The sequence below is a fragment of the Zonotrichia albicollis genome, chromosome 4 (assembly GCF_047830755.1).
Source record: "Zonotrichia albicollis isolate bZonAlb1 chromosome 4, bZonAlb1.hap1, whole genome shotgun sequence".
Classification (NCBI taxonomy): domain Eukaryota; kingdom Metazoa; phylum Chordata; class Aves; order Passeriformes; family Passerellidae; genus Zonotrichia; species Zonotrichia albicollis.
Window position 1 is genome coordinate 56337560 of NC_133822.1, and position 22635 is coordinate 56360194.

General features: G+C 40.7%; 2 protein-coding genes across 3 annotated transcripts in view; one reads left to right on the forward strand and one right to left on the reverse strand.

Annotated features, from left to right (window-relative positions):
* Positions 1–4517, reverse strand: part of PNPLA8 (patatin like domain 8, phospholipase A2) — a 34915-nt gene extending 30398 nt beyond the window's left edge. The window contains exons 1-3 of one of the 2 annotated variants that reach the window (XM_074539892.1): positions 4375–4517; positions 2124–3325; positions 1074–1223 (exon numbers count right to left, since the gene is read on the reverse strand). In XM_074539892.1, the coding sequence (XP_074395993.1) occupies positions 1074–1223; positions 2124–3233 (1260 nt within the window). In that variant the 5' untranslated portion in view covers positions 3234–3325; positions 4375–4517. Of the gene's footprint in view, positions 1–1073; positions 1224–2123; positions 3326–4021; positions 4164–4374 lie in introns of those variants that run through there. The other variant, XM_074539893.1, reaches the window with a different exon arrangement.
* Positions 4518–16909: 12392 nt separating this feature from the next.
* On the forward strand, positions 16910–22319 carry LOC102065813 (arg8-vasotocin receptor). Its single transcript, XM_005480502.4, has 2 exons — positions 16910–18350; positions 19405–22319. Exons 1-2 carry the CDS (start codon positions 17435–17437, stop codon positions 19602–19604), a joined length of 1116 nt encoding a protein of 371 aa, XP_005480559.1. The 5' UTR covers positions 16910–17434; the 3' UTR covers positions 19605–22319.
* The last annotated feature ends 316 nt before the right edge of the window (positions 22320–22635 follow it).

Genomic DNA, 22635 nt, shown 5'->3' on the forward strand with positions numbered 1-22635 from the left:
ACCCATGTCCTTCTCTAAGAAGGGAAAGAAAGGATGTCAATATTATGCTGTACACACCTCACTGCTATAGTTACTACCTATCAGAATTAAACAAGCAAGATGTTATGTAAATATTTTTAATAGCTAGGAAAGCTACATGTACCAGTTTCGTTTTATTGACTTGTTATCACATCAGCCAAGTGCAGACTCGAGTATGAGGCACACCAAGTACAGGCAAAACCCCAGATTTGCTTAGTAAGTACTGCACTGCTTCAAAACAAGAAATGCCTTCTAAGTACACTAATACCAAAACAAAATCTAAAATGCTTTCCCACACAGAGTATTTTTTAAATGGACATTGCCACAAAGATACACAGCATTGCAATCAAAATGGGAGTAGTGAATACACTCTTCCATAATAAAGTTACTCACATATATTTATGTGAATGCCTGACCTACACCCTGCCCAGATGATTCATCTGCCCTGCACTCCATTACCAAAGGCTACACCTTCCAGAAATTCTACAATCTGTGTCACAGGTTTGTCACATCTTGTGGAAAAAGACACAAAGTTGACAAATGCTGTGAATTAGCTAGTACTTCTAGAATAGTCTACCACCCACCTCCAGCCCTCTCAATGCAGGGAAGAAAACAAGTAGGACTAGATTGCATTAACTTATTTGACAGTTCTTCTGCCACCTCTCTTGGAAGAAAGCATGTAAACAAGCATGGAAAGTACTGTGCATTTACAGATCAACTGTACAGCACATTGCCATTTGGTCAACTGCCACAGGGGACACAGTGTACGACCTTTATCTACCACTGGAAAAAGCTATACCTCCTATCCACATGACCATGCCGTATGCTTCTAAATTAAACATTGCAATCTTAACAGCCTTTAGCTAAACTCACAGTAGCTTGCACATGCATCTGCTTCAAACAGCTAAAAAAGTTATAAAAAGAGACACTCAAACTACAATCCTTACAAACAGGAAATATGACTAGTCCACAAAAGCACAGAAGGAGGTTTTATGTTGTTCTGTATCAATCATTTGTCAGATTGATTTTTATGTAAGTATAAAAACTATTGGCACCTTAATTGCAACTCCTCTGCTCTCTGGAAATTCTAGAAGATGATAGGTCAGTTCTTCAACCCTGTTGATGCAGACTTTTAGATTAGCAGATCTCCGCAGGGCTTGAACTAAAGCTCGAGTCCTGTTATCAATACTCACTCTTGCAATGATCTAAAGAAGACAAACAGACAACATAAAACTACTCTGAGAAATGTGAAATTTGTCAAGACTAATTTCCAAGTGTTATTTTAAGATTTCTCAGAAGCAATGAACAGCATGTTGTACTAGAGAGCTCCTATAGGTTCCAAGTAAGCACTGCTTAAATTGTCAACAAAAATATTATGATTCTTTATTTAGTAGAAAACAAAATCAAGTTTACAGCAAGAATACCCCAAACAAATAGGTCAATATGTATTCAGATGGACTTTCAAGGCAACTCTCTGTATTTAAACCATTAACAAACCATAAACTGTAAAATTACTATAACTACAAAAAATACCACAATTAGATCTGTCTGTAATTATGGACTCTATGCATATATGAACTAAATATATGTACCTACAGCACACACACACACAGGTGTGTGTATATATACACATACTTAGACACTCTTCATATATAAACTTGCATAAACAGATCTATACCTGCATAAAACACTGAATACTTAAACACAGATGTATCTATACCTACTTTTAAGTACATATATATGTTTGTAAGTTTACCTATAGTATGCATACATATAGATAAAATCTATATCATTTTATATATGTATTCATTTATAAAAGTGCACAGAATGAATCAGAGAACAGTTTGGGTTGGAAGAGGCCTTAAAGGTCACCTAGTTCCAACCTCCCTGCTGTGGGCAGGAACACCACATACATACTTATATATAAGTAGAAGTATGTGTATATATGTATGTAAGTATATACATGGGTATATATTGATTTACATAATTAAATGTGTGCATGTCTATGCTTAAATATAGATATATACACTAGAGTAGCACATATACACACTTGTATAAAATACACACAGAAATAATACATAAATTAACACAAAACAAAGACTTGCCTTTTCTCTCTGAAGAGACAGATGCCTTTCCCTCTCTTCTGCAGTCTTGGTCTCTTTTGCTTTGTCCTCATCACTCTTCTCAGACACTTCTTGTTCCTGCTGTTTAGTCTTTTCTGGTGGAACAACTTTTGTATCAGATCTTAACTTTGGAACCAACCCACCAATATAGCTGTCGACAAAAGCTTGTACGCTGTTACTGGGATATGAAAGAAAGTCTGTAAAACTTTTTTTAGTGGAAACTGGGAGAGCAGTATTTGTCTTTTCAGTACCCAAGATCTGTGCTTCAGGAGCTAAAGTGCCTGCTGAATTCACTCTCTTTTCTTCGCTTGTTACAGTATTTGCTGATGAATCAAGCTTATTCCTCTCCTCACTTTCAGAGTCCTGTAATAAAGAATTCTTTTTTCTTCCATGCTCCATAACAGAATTGTTAAAGTAAGAGTTGATATGATCAGCGACAAAGTTGTAAGTCTCTCCAAAATTTGTAGAAAAGTAGCTTACATGAAAAAGGTGGCTTTTAGCAGCTGCTGAAACTTCTGGGGTATCTTGACAAGTGGCGTTTGAACCTACTAACACAGATTCCAAGTTTTCACTTGCACAAGTGGATTTCTTTGCAGGGCCTCTGTTGCAATCGTCCTGAGTTTTGACATCTGTAACTTGCTTATCATTTTCTAGATTTGTGCTGATGTTATTTGCATCTGCACTACTTTTATTTGCTTTACCCAAAGTACCTGAGTGGGACTTTAATCGAGCTATCCGTGACACCAGCTCACTGTGAGTGCCAGACACTGCCTTCGAAACAGATTCTATCGTACTCTTAATTCGTGACATGCGAATGCTCACCCTGGCAAGTCCTTTAGAAGAAGAAGTTAAAAGTTTGGAAACTCTGTAGTATAAAAACTCATGGCTACTAATGCACTTGTTATACCAAAATGTTCTGCTTTTGGCCCAAGGCTGACTTGTATGAAAAACTCTCAGGTGTGCAGCATGATTTGTCCTCCAGCAGGCTTTAGGTCTACAGAAACACAGGTATTTGTTTCTCTGCTTCCACCAAAGACTTTTTGGGTTAATCAAAAAGAATAAATATGCATCCAAGGATAAATGAACTGTCATAACTTATAAATAATTGCACCTTTTCTACGTTGCTTTCTACTTCATTCCAAAAAAATATATGTCAATAAGTAAGTCCCGTAATGTAGTGTTGTCTGAAAAAGAAAAAAAACAAAACAAAAATTAAAACCAACAATGGAGACCCCAAACCAGAAACAAGTTAAACTAAAATCACAGAGGTGTTTAAAACAGATGAAGCTTCTGTATTCTTTTGGCAAAGACAGATAAACATTCAAATCAAATAAAATAATCTCATGGGGAAATCCACTGCTCAGGACATTTGGTAGCTCACACCAACATTTCAAAACAGTACTCCCTAAAGGACAGTTTAAACTCATCTTGAGCAATATGTGACACTTCTCAAAAGTACTTAATGACATAGAAAATTGATTGCAGTTTCATCTGCAAATTATCTTATGCAGACACAACGTTTCAAATGTCATTATATTACCACCCCTTGGCAGAATTCCTCACAGGGGAGAAGTGACACCAAGTGTTGATCAAAGTTCAACAAAACGTGCCCATCCTAAGAGCCAAGGGCAGGCTATACTCCTTACTCTGCAAAGAAAGGTGCAACTGGTGGAGCAGCGTTTTACACAGCACACCAGAGTTGTGCTGATATGGCAGGAGCAAAACCATTATTGGCCGGAAAAGCAAGCCCAGGCTTCTCCAGCGCCCGTGACAAATGCCAAGAAGGGCTGCCAGGCAGGCACGCAGGCCAACTCCTGGGCAGGCCGACTTCACAGTGAGAGCAGAGGCGAAGCCCCGCCGGCAGCACCACCCTTACTTACAGTCTCCTCTGCCTACGCCGTGCCCGTCCCGCCGGGTGACCGCCGCGCAGCCGGGCTGCGGGCCCCAGGCCGGCCCGGGCTATATAAGCACGGGGGCGCCGCCTGTCCCGGGGGCAGGCGCGGCCGCTGTTCCTGCCTTGCGCCATTTCCCCGAAACGCTGCCGAGAGCGGCGTTGTAAACAAGCACCGAGTCCAGGCCCCGCTGTCCCCGGCCCACCTCCCGTTACGCGAGCGAGCCCCGCGTGCCCGGCACGCGCTCATCCCGCTCCCCCCGTCCTCATTTGCCCCACGACTCGCTGGAGACGCGGCCCGACCCGGTGGCGGCGCGGCGCGGCCCGTGCCGGAGGCGGTACCTGCTGGACAGCGGCTCCCGCCGCCCCCCTCTGCCCGGGCCGAACGGCAGGCCGGGGCCGCGCCCTCGCGAGCGGTGCCGCCCCGGCGGAGGGGCGGGAGGCGCCCGGGCCCGGCACCACAACACCCGCGGCGGGCGGCACTGCGCCTGCGCTGCCCCGCGCGCCGGAAACAGCTGGGGCGCGCGGCAGCGCCCCACGGACCGCCGCCGCCGGGGCGGGGGGGGGGGGGGGGGCTCAGGGGGTGACGCGCGTGACGCGAGACGGCTCTCGGGGCGGGGCGGGGCCGGGCAGCGCGAGGTTGGGGCCGGGGCGGGGCTGCTGCGCCTGCGCGCGCGCCGGGGCGGGTGGCGACGTGCGGTGCGGCACGCGGAGGGCGGGGCGGGGCGGCGCCGGGCGCTCGCGGGGCTGCTGAGGGCGGGGGTGGAACTGACGGGGAGCGATATCCGAGTCCCGGACCGCTGAAAGCCCCGTCCAGCCTCCCTTTGAGCACTGCCCCAGTCAGGGCATCCACATCCTGGGCAACCTGTTCTGGTGCCTTTCCACCCTCACAGGGAAGAATTTCTTCCTACTATCTAACCTCAGTTTCCCGTCTTTCAATTTGTGCTCATTTTTCACTGTCTTGTCGCTATAGTTTCTGTCCTCTTTGCCTTTTCCGTCAGTCCCTTTCAGGTACTTGAGGTCCCCACAGAACCAGAAAGCAGCCCGCACTTTCTCACCCTGTCCTTTGAGGGGAGGTGCTCCGGTTGCCTTACCAGCTTCATGGGCCTTCTCTGGGCTTGCTCTAGGATGTCCATGTCCTTCTAATGTTGAGGGCTCCAGAGCTGGGTGCAGGTGGGAGTAGAGGGGCAGAATCCCGTCCCTTCGTGCTGCTGCCCGCGCTGCTTTCGGTGCAGCCCAGGACAGCCTTTCAGGCCGGGCACAGCAGATCAGGTTGTGCCCCACGCTGCTGCCAGCGCTGGGCTCTTGATGCCGCACCCTGTGCAGTCACTGGGAGCACGGGGCTGGGAAGAGAAGGGTCCCTAGCCAGCCTTTGTAGCTCCTCAGTGCAGGTGCCTTGGGAACATGCTCCCCCCTATCTCCTGTTTAATGGTTAGACAGCAATGACAGCATGTTTTTCATGGGTTGGACAGCATTAGGGGGCACCTTGGTCTTCCCCAGCTGGACTTCAGAGCAGCAGCAGGCCCTGAGATTCCTGCCTGCATGGCCTGCTTGAAACACAGCTTTAATGAAGTTGCTAAAACTTCAGGTATCAACTGTAAGAGAGGATGGATGCACTGTGTGCTCAGGTGGGACAATAGAGGCCTTACCATCAGGGTTAAGAAGGTCAGGTCACACAACTTCAGATCCCAGTTGTCTGCTTCTGTTCTTCCTCATAACTAAAGAAGTAAATTAATTTCCTTGCCTTGAATTTTATTCCTCAAAGGAAAATTTATACTTCTTACATATTGTAATTTTTATCATGTATTTTTTTATAAATTGCACAGGTTAAATTCGCCATATCTCCCAGAGCAGGACATCCCTATCTGGATACCAGGTGCCCACCAAAGTCACTCTGTCACACGCTTCCTCAATTGGTCAGGGGAGAGAAAATAGAACAGGTTTGTGAATTGAAATAAGGACAGAGAGAGATCATGCACCATTTACCATCATGGGCAGAACAGACTTAGTGTGGAGAAATTAGTTGAATTTATTACAAATCAAATCAGAGTAGGGTAATGAGGAAAAAAAAATCAAGTCTTAAAACTTTCCTCCTCCCTTTCTTCCAAGCTCAACTTCCCTCTCAGGTTCTCTCCCTGCTCCCCATACAGCAGAGCAGGGGGATGAGGAATGGGTTCTGCAGCCAGTTCAACACATAGTCTATGCCACCCCTTCTTCCTCAGTGGGAGACTTCTCAACTCTTCCCCTGCTCCAGCATGGTGTCCTTCCCACAGGAGACAGTCTTCCACAAGTTTCTGCAGTGTTAGTCTTTCCCACGGGCTGCAATTTTCACAAACTCCTCCAGCAAGGGTCCCTTCCACAGGGTCAGTCCTTCAGGAATAGACTGCTCAGAGTGGGTCTCCTGCAGGCTCTGACAGCAAACCTGCTCCTGCTGGGCTCCTGTCTCCATGGGACCACAGGCCCTGCCAAGAGCCTGCTCCAGTGCAGGTTTCCCATGGGGTCATAGGCCCCTGCCTGCTCTGGTGTGGACCTGCAGGGGAATCTCTGCTCCAACACCTGGAGCACATCCTTCCCCTCCTTCTTCACTGACCCAAATGCCTTCAAAGTTGTTCCCTTTACATATTCTCACCCCTCTCTTCCATCTGCTGTTGCACAGAAGCTTTTACCCTTTCTTAACATGTTATCACAGGAGCACCCCACCATTGCTGATGGGCCCAGCTTTGGCCAGTGACAGGTTCATCTTGGAGCCTGCTGGAATGGACACCTTCCAACACAGGGGCACCTTCTGATGCTTTTTTGCAGAAACCCCCCCCTGTAGTCCCACTCCCCATTCTTCCCCACCAAAACCTTATCACATTAACCCAATGCAATGACAATTTTACACTCAAGGCATGTAGCTTCCTTGGTGAAGCACTCAGTGGCCACAAATTACTCACGAGCCATGTATGATTAGGATCCTTTTGCACATTACAGTGGCAGTTCATACCCAGGTGCTTATCTGTTCCCTATTAATGTTTCCAGAGTTGCTGCCTTCTGTCCTGTTCTGCTGGTATGGTCTGCCTGCCTTGTTTGTAGATTACTGCACATCCGCTTGTATTATCTAGGGGTGGTGTACTTATGTTTTCAAGATTCATCTAATCTTCTTTAATTTTTCACAGGATTTCATTATATATGCTTAAGTTTATTTTTAAACCAAATACTTCAAACAGTAGTGGGGTCTGCCTTAGGTGCCAGATGCAGCTAAGCAGGGAGGTTTCACTTCCTCTTGATGTATGAGTTACTTCATGTAAAAGCCTGAATGCTGTTATGAGAGCAACACACTACAGATAGTTTTAGAATGTGTAGCAGTGTCAGCTTTAGCAGCTTCCCTGGGTGTGTTTGCTCTCCTGTAAGCCCCAGGGCTCTAGTGTGTCTGCCAGTGTGCTGAACCGAGTTGCGTCTCATCAGATGACTTAAGAAGCAGTCACCCATCTGAAGCCACAGTCTGAGCTGGCTTTAAGCAGGGTGGCTTGCTTTCTTACAGCAACAAAAGCTAAGGCAAAACAACACCTACAACTTCAGTAAGAAGGAAGTTTGAACATGATAAGCTTCATCCTGCCAGGGCACATCCTGCCTCCCTTTGACTGGCAAATAAGGTATTTGAGCTAGGAGGCAACTGATCCCTTTTAGCTGTACGTCCTTTCTTAACAGTCACACTTTATCCCATAATCTCATTGTAAAATTGTCTCCTGTGCCTGCTCAGACATTTGTCTCACCACTGGGATATGTACAATGAATGGTGTGTTGATTCACACCATTACTAAGGAAAAGATTCAAGGATTTTGCATTTCTGGCCCAATCACAAACCCATGTGTTCTTGCCATATTGCTCTCCCCAAGGATGGGCAGACCTGTCTGATCTGGCATGTTCAGAGGTGTGTGATCCATCAGCTTCTCAAAACAACCATGAAACAATACAAAAGAACTGAAAAACACTGGACAGGAAAAGATAAATATATGTATTCCCAGGCACAAATTTTGCATCATCTCAAATGTTTTGCCAATTTAGTATTCTCTTTACTGTAGTCATGACATTAAGAAAAAATGATCTCAAATATATGTAAAAGATTGACTACTAAGAGAGCTTATAAAATCTAAGATGAGTTCATTGTGTTTGACTGAATACCTAGTTTTTAGATAAGAGAGAAGAGTTCACATATGGTATTCAGACAGAAGCTACCTCTGTAGTTGTTTTCATTTAATATAGATATAATCTCATTTAAATTATTTGGAAATATATTTAAATTTTAATAGGATGTATATAGGCTATTTGAAAAATACTTCCATTTCAGTATTTTCCCTGGAAGTATCAAGAGAGAAATCTGTTGTTATTATTGATTGGTTTTTGTTGATCTCTACTAGGTTGCATACCCAGCACTCAAGCTCTTTCAGAGTGGTCCCATAAAACATGATTGTATTCAGTTCAGGAAAACACAGAGTGGTTTGATTTTAATACATTCTTTCTCTGCTACTAAATTCCAAAAAATCAAAGGCTTTCAAAACATTTTCTCATTATACCTGTTACTACATGATTTTATAGGTAGAATGAAAACTTGTAAATCAAGTTACACATCAGTTGTGGTGAATCTTCCTGTTTTAAAGAAAGAGAGTTGTTTGGTGTACGTGATTTTTGTCATGTTATGGCCAAAGTATTGTGGTGTCAAAATTCAGGTGAGTTACCTGTGTTCATTTATGTGCATGCTATACTTTTCAATGCCATTAATTATTTCTAACATTCATAGTTGTATGTTTGTCTTGGACTGCTGCTTGAAGGGAAAGTCATAATGGGTTATGAGGCAGTTGGATAAAAATTGGATATTTATCAGAAATAATGGTTCTAAAATTTGTCAGTCTAGGATTCTCAGTCTTGATCTATGAAATGAGGGAGTTTTTGTTTTGAGAAAATAGCTTTGCACATACTCTCACTGTATGTTTGATAAAAAGATATTATATGAATAGCATTTTTATGTATGGCATTATTTACTTTTTACTTGTCATATTGCTTATGGATGGTGTTCTGAAAACACAAAATTATCACCTAAGAGACTCAAACAAATGCACAAAATGTGCATTTAAAAAAAAAAACCCAAGTATTTCAAGGCACTGTGACGAGTTAACATACATTAGCAGAGCAGTATTCTACTAATAATGGTGTAGAGGAAACACTGTTTTGTTTTTTCATCAGCATAATATGACATGGACAGAAGCTAGCAAATGTGTAGTGCTAGCAAATATTTTAGGCTTTGCAAACACAAGTATTCTGCCTCTTAACACTAGATGGCAGACAAAAATGGGAAAACATTTCATTGTTTTCAGGGATAGAACATTGAATAGTTAATTGCCAGCTTGAATGAACATTCACTGAAAACTCCCGAAGTAATCAGAATTAAGACAACTGAACACGTGGTTGTGACAGCATGGATCTTTCTGCAACCTTTCATTTGGATGTGGTTTTTGGCACAAACACTGAAAATAATCAAGTGGAACTTTCCTGCATTATTTTCGTATCGCTTTTTATCTGTTACTTCACTTCAATATTTTGCTCTTTTCAAAGAGCTGAAAATTTCAGAAGCCTTAGATAGGGTTAAGCAACTCAAATAAAAGAGAAACTTTAAAAAAAACCAGGTAGTCACATCATTGTGAAATTGTCTTCTGTAAATCCAAAGAGCAAATGATGTAAGACTTAGATTGCAGCTGCTTAGTATCATTGACTTGCTTCAGTTACCCAAAGTAATCAGGCTGCTTTGCTCCTTATTGTCATTGAATCTTAGACAATGTATAAGTAACAAGTTTGCTAAGGGAGCAACTCTCTTCATAGAATATTATAGTGTGCCAAATAGCATGTAAACAGTTCACCTAGAAGCCAGTGAATATTTTTTATCATTATCCCCTTCCTCTCCCAGATACATCCTCTAGAGCATAAGGGTCAGAATCCCCAAGATTCTGAATCTTACTCTAAAATGTCAGTTCTCCTAGCTAATTGTGATGTGCATACACAGTACTAGAACTGCAACAAATGCCACCAAATCCCACCTTGTCGTTCTTCCTCAGTGCTTGATTTCCTGTGTCTACACTGCTCATAGCTGATGGTCTCTGCCCTTTTGTGCATTCTAGAAATCTATCTGCCAAAACAAGAGTATGCCAATCAAATTATTGTAAACTAGATATGAATAATGTAGTTGATTACCTAGAATTTAAAATTCAGACTTGTGTTAGAGGTCATATTATGAATTCCTCTTCAGCCCCCTGTGATTATCATAAGAGTCATTCTGTCACCTTTCATCACTCAGAAAGTGATAGATGTGAATTTTGTTACCACAGCATCTGGTTGAGTGTATGATTGTGCAAGTGTCCATGTTGCCATCTTATTGCAAACGTTCCATACCTTCTTGGTGATTTCTCATGGGCACTCCTTGCAGCACTGACCCCTTCTTCCTCACAGCACAGCCAACAAACTCAATCCCCCTCCTCACCTAGCTAACCCACTCTTTTGTAACACTCTTCTTATTGGACACAGCTGTGGCCTGTTAAGGGCAGGCCTGTTCCTGATCTTTGGTGATTAGTGCAGCTGCAGCTCCTCAGGGGTGAGACACCTTCCGCACTATTCTCTTACATTCTGTCCGTCCACAGTGTCACCCAAGGTTTTTTTGCATAAATGGAAGGAGATCAAAATGCAGGGTCCCTTTAGGTCTGCTGGTGTTAATTCACTGTCCATAGTGTTTGCTACTGATTACTGAGTATTTCTGGAGACACTGACTGCCATTTTTATTTACATTGTCTTTTAATTAAATTATTGATGTGGCTGATCTTTGCTCTGGACCTCTCTGTGTTGTACTAAAAAAATTAAAGCATTTTTTTCCTTTAATAAAAAGCTATGTTTTTAATTTCATATCTGTGGAAAAAGTGCATTGTTATTCTTGATCAAAACCAGTTCATCATAGTTTCTTCTCCTAAAGTTACACATATTTGTCCATTTTTCTTCACTCTGACTAGCCTTGGTGAAGCTGCTTTTCTGTCAGTTGCTTTCCACGACCCTGGTGGCAGGTGAGCTCTCAGGCCATTTAACATCCTAATAGAGAACCCAGACTGTCTGGAATGCTGAAAATGAAAAAGACAGTTTTTGGCAGAAGCCTATATAACTGATTTATAATGATTTATTTCTGTCTTAAAATAGCCTGATGGAAGTTGTACGAGAAAGAGTAAAAGCTCTGTACTCTGTGGGCAAACACTTTATTAAAGTTGCATGACATTTTACAGCAGCAATAGGAAAGAAGCATTACTTAGAGAATGGCTTACAAATTGTGGAAGATAATTCTAGCACCATAATAAGAACATGAATTAAGCAAACTGGTTCCAGGCTTTGGACCCAGTAGCACCCTCACTCACTGCTGTCATTAACAGCTGTAAAATCAGAAACTTACCTAGTGAATGAGGTCAGCAACAGCACATAATAAAGTTCTTACTAAAACAGGTTTAAAAGTTATTGTTTCAGACGTAATCTCCCTAGGGATTAAAAAGAGGCACGTAGTACTCTGCGTAGTTAGTGGTGCTGTTTTGTGGTGAGCATCTGGGATGTGCCTAGTTACAAGTCACAGGGGGCCCATACACATTTTTTTTTCCCTCTGGCTTTCATTCCTGTATCTAATTCCTACTGGAGGATGCACTCAATTTAAAAAGGTCTAGTTCCAAAATATTGCCTAACAGTAAGTATAGTTGTTTGATGCGTTGCAGTCCTACATTCTAAGGCTGTATAGACCTGCATCTGATTTGATGTAGCCTTTAATCTTACTAAAGCAATACCCTCTTCCTTTAAATACACAGTTAATTTACTCATTTGGGAAATGAACAGAGTTTCTTATAAAGTGGCAGACATCCAGGTCACGTGTGTGCAGGAGAGCAGTGTTTACACGCACATAACACATGTACACCAAACACAGATGTGCACAGTTCCCTTCTGTATAAACAGCACTAGCAGGACAAAATATTGTCCTGTGTTCATTATAATATTGATTGGAAAAGTTAAGGGTGGTGTCTAGTTCATCTTGACTGGAAATGGATGAGATTTCGGGTTGTCCTGACATTTTCTATAATCTTTTGGCTTCACTAAGAGCTCTCCTTCCTGACCAGAAATGGTTTTGTCTGAATCAAAGCTTAACTCTTTCTGAGGAATAAAGTTATTGATGCTATTTGTCATTTTGTGTCTCCTTGTGGTGACAATGGCATTGGTAGCTGCCTACACTGCATGACTCATTATATGCTGTCTGTAATAATGTCTGTGATGTATTTGTCTCTGTCTTCTCTAGGCACATTGCCTTTAGATGTAACTTTTTAACTATATAAGGTTGAAGTGTACTGTTAAGTTGGGTCCAAAGAACCTTGTATATTAATATAACTACTATACTAATGGTGGGATTTCTTTTTAAGAATCCAGAACTGTAGGAAATTGTACAGCATCACTATGGTGTACATAATTTTAGTTCAGTAAAAAAAGACTTACAGCAAAGTAGTTTATCCATCATGTTCTGGAAATAAGCAGAATTACATTAGTGAAAAATATGGACCTACCTTGCTGTAAATGCATCTGTGCTACAGGCTAAGTATTGAACAGCATTAATGCATAACTGTTACTATCTCCTGTAGGAAAGAATCCATTTGCTATCCATTGCACTACTTCCAGAAGCAGTTCTCATAAAATTTTATGCTACTGATATGTATTTACATTACTTAATACATCTCCTCAAATGTAGTCTCTAACCATAGGGCAATTTCAATGCAATGTTATAGCTAATCATTTTATCTACCCCAGAATATACTACTAAGTAAGTATTTTATGTAAAAAAGTATTAAGAAGTAAATATTTCTATCATCTTCTTGATAACTGAGTTTTTTACTGCACAGTCTAGTCCTTTTCTCCCTATAAGGCCTATGGAAGCTCTTTGTACATTTTAATGTTTGGAAGTAAACCGAATCACATCAGCAGTAAGGAAATATTTTTTGATTTTTCTAAGATTCTCTAAATATGTAGCAAATCATGCAAAAGTTTGTTTTTCTTAGTTAGCTGGTTTTCATGACTTGTCAAGTGTGCTAATGATAGTCTACTAGCTCTTCACATCTGCAGAATCTTACTGAGAAAAGAGGCAGACCCGGGTTTCTTACATCAAAAGCAGACCACAATATTTCCCACTTGATCTTTTCTTAAATATGAACATTTTAGAACTTGCTTATCCATTTCAAAGTAAAAGACTGCAGACCTCTTCCTTCACAAGTTGTATTTAATAAGTGTCTGTCAAAAATTAAACAGTTTCTGAGTTTTAGAAACTGGTCAAAGGCATTTAACCCTAAAATGCATATATTCCTGCTTCCACATATATTCCTCACCTGACTTGGCAAAAATAATCTGCAATGCACTGCAATTCATGCAGTTTTTGGAAGGCAAAGATTGTGATGGGACTTGACACACACACAGGTCATGTGGAATTCATAGGTCAGGGGAAGTGTTTGTTCCCCACCAGCTCAGCACACCCCACTCACCACATGTGGAATATTTCCTCTGGAGCCCCTGCCCAGGAGAGGTGTTGATGAGCATGAGTGAGCTCAGCATTGCACTGTGAAGATGATCAGAGGGCTGGAAGATGTAGCCTAGTGGGGGAGGCTGAGTGAGCTGGGCTTGTACTCTGGACCAGGGGGTGCAAGAATAAAGAGGATAATAAAATAGCTGTTTTCTTAAGGTAGGGTAAACCCCTGAAATATGGGTAGTGAGGAAATCTTAGGTCCCTTCCAATGCTGGGAACTCTGTTTTTGTGCAGTATCTGAGAGACATTACATGGATCTTCCCCTGTACAGATGGCATCTGTGGAGGGGTTCCACCTTCTTCCCACAATGTGGAGCCTTTTCTTTTGTGTGGCAAACAACCAGGCTGGGATGTCATCTAATTCAAAATATTCACCACTGTCAGCACAGGCTTTAAGTACAAGGCTCAGTAGAACAGACATGTACTGTTCAAGATCACTAACTCCCTGAATACAACATTTTCCACAATGCTCTCAGTGTAGCTTGGTCTGCCTGGAGGAGAGACACCTTCAGAGGCACTAACACATGCAGTGCCTAGGAGGATGCTGGCAAGAGGTCCAAGCCAGGTTTTTACTTAAGTCATGCCAGAAGAATGAGAGAAGGTGGCCTGAATAAGGGGAGGGTCTGGTGACACATAAGGAAAGCTTTTTCACAATGGAAATAAGCATTTGTAACCAGTTACCCAGGGAGGTTTGGGGTTCTAAACTCTTGGTGGTCTTCAAGACCTGACTGGACAAACCCTGGGTGGAGTGGTCTGAATTCAGTGTTGTCCCTGCCTTGAGCAGCTGTGCGATTCTGAAATTCAGATCAGATAGCTAAGTTGGAGTCCTAATCTGTGAGCTGAATCTCTAGCTAACTAACAAACATTAGATGACAGTCCACCCTGAGAAGTTCAGTAGAAGTTAATTAAAATAATTTAGGAAAAGAATTTAACTTGGACAGATACAGTTTGCAATGAAGCAAAGCTGGGCAATGGGAGGAAAATATTGGCATAAATGAACAGCTAAGACTGCTTAACCATTTTCACCGGTTATCTTAATTTTCTTTTTTCAGCAAGTTATATTCCCAGAGTGGATTAAATTTCAATTTAACATTTTCATGACTATCTGCTTGCATGGATGAACAAGATTGAAAGGGAACAATCATAAAGCTATGAAACCATTAACACATATTGTACTGATTATATGCAAGATGGAATAGAGTCTTACATCACTAGGACAATTTTTACAAGAAGGGCCACCACCCTTTTAATAAACATAGAGAAGGTTACTTGTTTCACAGTGTGCTTGCCCTTTAGCCTGTGTCCACATCTGGATCCAACACCTGGGCTGTTGCCCAGACACTGTGTGCTGTGTGCGTGTGTAGACTGAGGAAGAGTTGTGTGTTCCCAGGGATCTTGTTGGACCATTCTAGGCATAGCTGAAAAAACATATTTGCCTGAAATATGTCTATCCATACCTTATGTGTTGTGAACAATCATACAAATAACTATGATATTCTGGTTAGTCTTCCAACACTATCCCAGAATTTACTTTGGTTGCATATACTGGGCTTCTTGCATATAATTTCTTGATATTGAAATATAATAATAAAATATAAATTTATGTTTATCTTCCATGCCTGATCCCGAACTTAAAATTCTGTTCAACATGTTCCTGTCTCAACCCACTTAATTCTAGCTCTGCTGAGATGAATGTGTTTACATCATATCTTGCTGCAAGAATAAAGATCCCACTTGCCTTTTTGTTAAATTATGGAGTGAAGATGGTCAAGGTAAATGATTTTGAAGCACACACCTTAAAATTAGTCTCCCTTGAAGGATAGAGATCAGCCCAGCTGCTCTCCAGAGCAGTTTTTTGCTATCAGCAGCATTTCCAGGGGTTTATTGTTTGTGGTCAATTCAGTTACTCTTCTGCAAGTTGCTGGGTGAAGGGAGAGTGAGGGTTAAGGCAAACCCATTTTTTCCCTTATGGTCTTGCTAAGCCTATTTCCCGCTAATTGAGCTAGATTCCAAACTGAGAGGGAAAACTAAAAGGAAACAACTTCAGGAATCCAAGTTTCCTACAAATAGGCCTTAATTTAGGGAAAAAAATCAGGTATATTAGATTAAGTTGTTGTGATTCTTACTCTTTGCAACACAGTCTTAGAGAAAAGCTTTTGTAGACTCAGGCAGCTGCAGCAGTGTTCAGCCAAGTCTAGATAATGGATACTTACAGCTGCTGTCAGTGGAAAAGCTTCCTGAGATTGTTCAGCTTCTCTGTTGTCTGTTCTCACAGTCTTACCCTTTCATGAGCTATTAACATCCATTGCCTGGTGGCAGATAAGGGGGAAAGAGGGAGAGCAAACAGGTCATGTAGGTTTTCCAAACTTTTGTAGTCTACCTCAGCATCCTCTTTATGAATTTTGCCCTTCACTACTGTTGGTACATGAAAACCTTTAGTGGCATAGAAGTGTTAGTCTGTCTGTGATCTTCCTGAGCTGGTCTTCTAACATAACTGTGATCACAGTGATTAATCAGCTTAGGTTTAGTGTTATGTACTATATATGCAGCATGGATATTGCTTTTCACCTTACTGGTTTCCTGCTGAGAAAGACTTCAAACTACCAGTGTCCTGACTGTAACCAGAAGGATATGCGTGCCATAGCTTCAAGTAAGATTGCATACAAATATCTGTTATTTTTCATATTAAACTGATCAATTTTATTTAATCTCTCTCTTTTGTGATTAAGAGGACAGGCTGAGAGATAAAAAAAAAAAAGAAATCAGTTTAAATTTTCTATTCTTATCTGCCATAAACTTTATGCAAAATCATATGGGAATGTTGGAGAACAATGAATTTCCTGTGTTCATGATTCAATTTACATTTACAAAAATGAAAAGGTTTAGATACTGAAAAATGATCTCACAGACTTTAGCACTATAATAGAATAGAGACCTTTGTGTATTGTTTCATCATAGAGACCTTTTCCTTAGTTGGATTTGCCACTGAATTTTCACTTTTTTTTTATTAAATTCTCAGTAGACTCACAGTCCTATTACAAGTAATTTATTTCACATGTGTTATTTTTCATTTTGCTGAGAAAAAAACTCTAAGTCTTGACCATGTTTTGAAATAAAAATATTATTTTTAGGGCAGTACAAATATTTTTCGTTTTATTTTAGGACCAGGTGACTCCAAAAGAGAGAAGAAGGAAAAAAAGGCTATGGAAAAATGCATTTCTTTCTCTGTGCTGCATTTAGGATGTGGTCATGCCCCAGGAGCCTGGAGATTGCTGTTATGATGTGCTCAGGGATCCAATTTTATCTACGTATAAACCTTCCTCCCACTTCTGCTAAAGGGTGCTCCTCTGGTTTGCGTAGACAGATTTTTGCAAGAACTCTCCCGAGTAAGGGCATTTGAGTGCGAGTCTGGCCACAGCTATTTACAAGTTCGGGTTTTGACTGAAGTGAGTAATTGAATCACATTGAGCCTCTGAAGTTTGCCTTTTATTTATATCTTCCCCCAATTGTGTGGCTCGCTCTGCCATTGGCTGCTGTCCCTGCAGCCTACCCGAGGGCTCTGCAGTTACATAAGGCTCTGTCTGCTGGAGCCTATATAAAGCCTTTTGGCATGCCAGCAAGAGGCAGAATCTCACCACGATCCAAGTCCCACTGCTTTAGTTCGCATGAGCAGGAAGATTTGCTCGAAGATACCCTGAAACTGGAACCCAGGCTGGTCTGTTTGCCAGCCAGTGCTTCACTGCTGTCAACCTCAGTCGCAAGTGGCAGCTACCGTGAGTAGCTTCTGTGCATCATGAAGAATTTTTCATTTCCTGTGCAGGATAACACACATCAGACCGAGAGTCCTCCTCCTCACAGATTCCTGAGTTTGACAAATCAGTCAGATCCTATTGGAAGACCAGAAAGAGATGAGCAATTAGCTCAAGTAGAGATTGCTGTTCTGGGGGTCATATTTCTGACAGCGTCTGTGGGCAATTTCATTCTCATACTCGTGCTGTGGCGAAGAAGAAAGAAGCTGTCTAGGATGTATGTGTTCATGCTTCACCTCAGCATTGCTGACTTAGTGGTAGCCTTTTTCCAAGTGCTACCTCAGCTCATTTGGGATATTACAGATGTTTTCATAGGGCCAGATTTCTTGTGCAGAATTATCAAGTATCTACAATTGCTGGGCATGTTTGCCTCTACTTATATGATAGTGGTCATGACAGTGGACAGATATCAAGCTGTTTGCTACCCTATGGTCACTTTCCAAAAGAAGAGAGCTCTCTGGAACTTCCCCATTTGCAGCAGCTGGTCTATAGCACTGATTCTTAGCCTACCACAGGTATTTATCTTTTCTAAGACTGAAATATCTCCAGGTGTCTTTGAATGTTGGGGTGAATTTATTCAGCCCTGGGGGCCAAGGGCATATGTGACTTGGATTTTTGTAGTTATATTCTTCATTCCCTCAGCAATCCTTATCACATGCCAGGTCAAGATTTGCAAAATAATCAGAAGAAATATAAACGTGAAAAAACAGAATGAATGTGAAGCAACAAATCAGAATCAAGTCCTGCCATCCCGAGCAAGCAGTGTGAACTGTATTTCAAAGGCTATGATCAAGACTGTAAAAATGACAGTGGTGACAGTTGTTGCCTATGTTCTGTGTTGGTCACCTTTCTTCATTGCCCAGCTGTGGTCTGTGTGGTTCCCCAGCATCCTGACCGAAGGTAAGATGCTCTCCCTCCTCAGCCACAGCTGCAGAGCAGGCTGGCACGCTGCTCTCGAGTGCTTTATGTTTGCATTTTGCTTTTGTGTAAAGGTTATGTGTGGTCATTTGAGGAGGAATAAAAAGAAATACCTGGATTGATTATCTCCTATATTTAATTAGGTACAGGGAGCTTCTTGTGTTATGTGATCAAAACATCATGCGTCTGCTTTGAGTGTGTGTCTGGAGTAATTAACAATTTAAAGATTCATGAACAGCATGGGGAAAAGTATCATGTGCTTCAGCAAAGCCTCAGACTTTTAGAGGTTTTAGGTATAATAGCAGTATTTTGGGTTCTTGAGGTGAAAAGAAGCAATTGACTATACAAAGTAATAAAATTGTTTCTTATTTACTGGGTAGAACAGTGGAGTTATAAGACATCTTATTTTTTTACTATTGAAATCATATTGATGAAATCTCTGTAGTAAACTATGAAACAGCCAAAAGTTTTCAACCATCTGTTTATAAAGCAAAAAAGCAAGCCTGAGAGAGTTATCAAACACCATGTTGTAAACAAGAATGGGCTTGTCAAATTTATGCTATTGCCTCTTTGTGAAAGGCAGACTCTATATGTGACTTTAAAATCACCTAGTCTAAATAAAGAGGAAAAAAAAGAGATAAAAATATAATAGTCCTGCCTGATAAAAACAGTAGTTTCTGAACTTTTTTTTAAGAATTCCTCCTGTCAGTGTGAATTTGAGTCTTATTCTACATACATTTATGTCAAAATATATACCTGTATTTATTTGTATCTAACAGCTTAGTAATTACTTTTAAAATTAATGCAACTGCATCAAAAAAGAGCTATATGAAACTATTTAACTCTGAATGCATACAATAAAGTGTGCTTTATACCTTCAGCAATTTCAAATTGCATTGATATGGGAATTTCCTAATATTAGATTGGTTTTAGCATAATAATAGATACAGCAGAAAGCAGCAGACTGTGAAAATGTGACTTATATTTATAAGAGTGCTTTATTTAATCTCTCATTCCTTTAACTGCTTTCTTCTAGGTTCAGCATTCACCATTATAATGCTCCTTGGCAATTTAAATAGTTGTGCCAACCCATGGATTTACATGTATTTCTGTGGCCAGATTCCACATTGCACAAGCAAGCAGCTGGAGAATACCTCGGCTCAAGAGGAATCCGTGTTCACGGGCAGCATTCATCTCGCAGACAGAGACCCTGAGGAGAACAGCACTTCTGCATAAATGCTGAGGGCTTGTTGTTGTCTTGTTACATTCCCTGTGTTCACAAGACATAGCGATATTTTACCATCACCCCTTATTTTGTGGATAAGGAAGCTGAAAAATTGGTTTTTGTTGTAAAAATATATTTCTCTGCAGTTCTGTAGCATATTCAGGAAGTTTCTGTGTTGTGCAAGCCTGACTCAGTGCTTCAATCGCCACTGTCTTATAAGAATGAATTCCTGTAAAGACTGACAAATATACATAAAAGTATCTTAGATATTTTTTGTTCTAAAGTACTTCCCCCTCTGTGATTCTGGATTTCTAAGAAGTAAAAATTTTATTACTAACTGGTTCAACAAATTGAAACATAATTAAAAAGAAACCTGATCTAATTAACCTTGAATATGTTTTCAGATTGAACCATGAATTGTTCATCATTCTGGTGTGATTGAGGGACAATCACAAATCTTGAGAAGGCAGCACAAAGTCAGAAAAAGCTTTTGCCAGCTCTTACTAGCACCTGGTTTAAATTAACTCTTTATGTACATTTATAAAATGCCAAGCAGCTTAATATAATTTAGAAAAATAAAAATTGGTGTGCTTGTGACATTGAACCCCTACTTCAGTTTCAAATTCCGTTGTGGATTTCAGGTATCAGCAGCATAACGGCAGTTCAGGTTCTTTGGCTTCACACCATGGGATTTGATTTTCCATGCATTTCCTGATGTGTAAGCAGTTAACTGGACACCTACACACACCCCATACACACACATATACATACTCTAAATAAAAGTGGGTGCTAAGAGAGACGCTTTCATTTGGCATTCAGACCCATTTGTTCTAGCATGAGATTTATTGACAGAGAACCAATTATTATTTTATTCCTTAGTATCCCTTTAGGTTCAAATTCAAATATTTCCCTTTGCTGTAAAAATAAATCTGCATATCTTTATTTCAAATGCCATTTGTTTGCTGGTTTGTGGGTGTTATATGCAGGTAGCTATTTATTTCCTTTCAATGTCTGCAATCTGATCAGAGGAATATGGAAGAAATATCGGCAAGGCTCTTTCAGGTGAGAATGGATCTGCAGGGTCTCTGTGGCACTTACATCTGGTGACATGTAAGCTGTCTGCATTATACTGTGTTTCATCACATTTCAGTTCTCTGAGTGCTAGCAGTCTCAAATTTCAGTAGAAAAGCTATAAAATTGTGGGGTTTTAATGGTCTTTAAATTGTAGTCAAAGAAATATTGATTTTAGCTAAATACTGACTACATAGTGAGAAATTCTGCTGTGCGGTGAATAGTAACGCTTCAGGTTAATTTATTCTGAAATGACTGCATCTATTATGATTTCTATCCTCTGTATAATTAGACCAGATAAGGGCAAGTACCAAATATTGCTGTTCCTTATAATGGAAAAAGCAGTGCCCCAGCTCAGCTGACAAGTACAGGTCTCTATCTGTTAGGAAGAGGAAGAAGGTGGGTGAAAGTAGTACCAGAGCAAGAATGGGTTTGTATGAAGGTCTTACTATAATTACAGCTGGTAGATTTTTCTTGCTGGTTTTTTTTTTCCACTCTCCCTTCAATTAGTGGTTAATAATTCTACCCCACAAAAAGTTTCCTGTTAGAGCAAATCTGTAACTCAGGTGAATGTCCTTATCCGGGGTAAGAATATCCAAGATACAATCCATTCTATTGATAGGATATTGATACAGCCACTCACTGACTTCCTAAGACTTTCAGTCAATTAGCTCTTAGTGAAGTTTTCCCTTTTGACTTAATCCAATTGTTAATGGTAGGATTTTTGGTTTTTTTTTTCCATTTCCTTTGATTGTAGTTAGTTACACAGCATAATAAGCAGACTTGAAAGGAACTGAAAACAGAAATGCTTCAAGGAATCACCCGTGTCACTCATGACTGTATTGGCAGCAAAGCTCCTCAAAAGGCACTAATTTGCAAAGAAAACAGGCATTCAGATTGTGTGCAGTCATCCAGATCCAGAACTGGTGGAAGCCACAAACTTCTGTTCACATGCTACAGTGGAGTCATTGTGCCATTTGACACCACCTGATCTGATCTCTGGTAGAATGTTAAAGGTATAAATTCTACTATTTACATTTCTGCATTGCTGATATATTTGTTGCCAGCTCTATAAATAATTTGGTAGAGTTGGATTTTGCAAATAACAGTACCTCAATGTGTTCATTAAAAGTCTGAGAGAAATGTTAACTGCCCCTATCTCAGATATTTTAATCATGCAGTGAATGAAATATCAGAATTTCTTAAGTTCAATGGTGATTTTTCACTATCTGTAATGTTCAAAGCACTTATATTTTTGTCTCTCAAGTGTTTTCTTTCTGATTTTTTCATTTTTCTTCCTCTGACATCAGTCCTGCTCCTAAAAAGAAAACTATAGGTTGCACTATAGTGCAAACTACAGGCTATGGATACTTGTAGTTTCAGTCTCTCAGGAGATATTTCAACACAGGTATTCCAGGTATTTCTCTTAGGAAAATGAAGTGGGCTGCATTTTCCAGATGTATGTCCTCATTCCACATGCCCTGCCCTGCCTACCCCGTGGGTAGCATGGACTAACAGTCTCAGTGGGGAGTTTTGTTCAGGTCCACTGTTTTTCCATCAAAACTCATTTTCAAATGATGAGAAATTCATTTTGGTAAATTTTTTTCCTTTCCCTTTTTATGTTTAAAAATCCTTGTAATGTGCACCTTTCAGAACTTCTCTTATTTCTTGGAAAAAAAAAGTAATTTAAAATTAAAATAAAAATTTTCTCTTAGAAAATTTATCCATCAATGCTCTTGGAAGCTGTTGTTTGAACATCTTGTGCCCTTGCTCTACTTTTTTTGAGTTTTCATCTGAACTATATATTTTTCAATTCACTGCACTTAGATTTCCAGCAGGTATTGCAGTATCTCATTAAGAGAGAGGGTTGACTTTGGCACAACAGTGTAGTCTGGCCAAGGTTTTTAATCCATATGGGAGAGTCACTAACTCAAACATATGAGTCCCTAGGAGCACTGTGGAGGCCCATAA

What these genes read in the sequence shown, in the direction of transcription:
- LOC102065813 (XM_005480502.4), top strand. Translation starts at nt 17,435, where the DNA reads ATGAAGAATTTTTCATTTCCTGTGCAGGATAACACACATCAGACCGAG. An exon ending in CCCCAGCATCCTGACCGAAG is followed by an intron (nt 18,351 to 19,404) that starts GTAAGATGCTCT and finishes GCTTTCTTCTAG; the next exon opens with GTTCAGCATTCACCATTATA.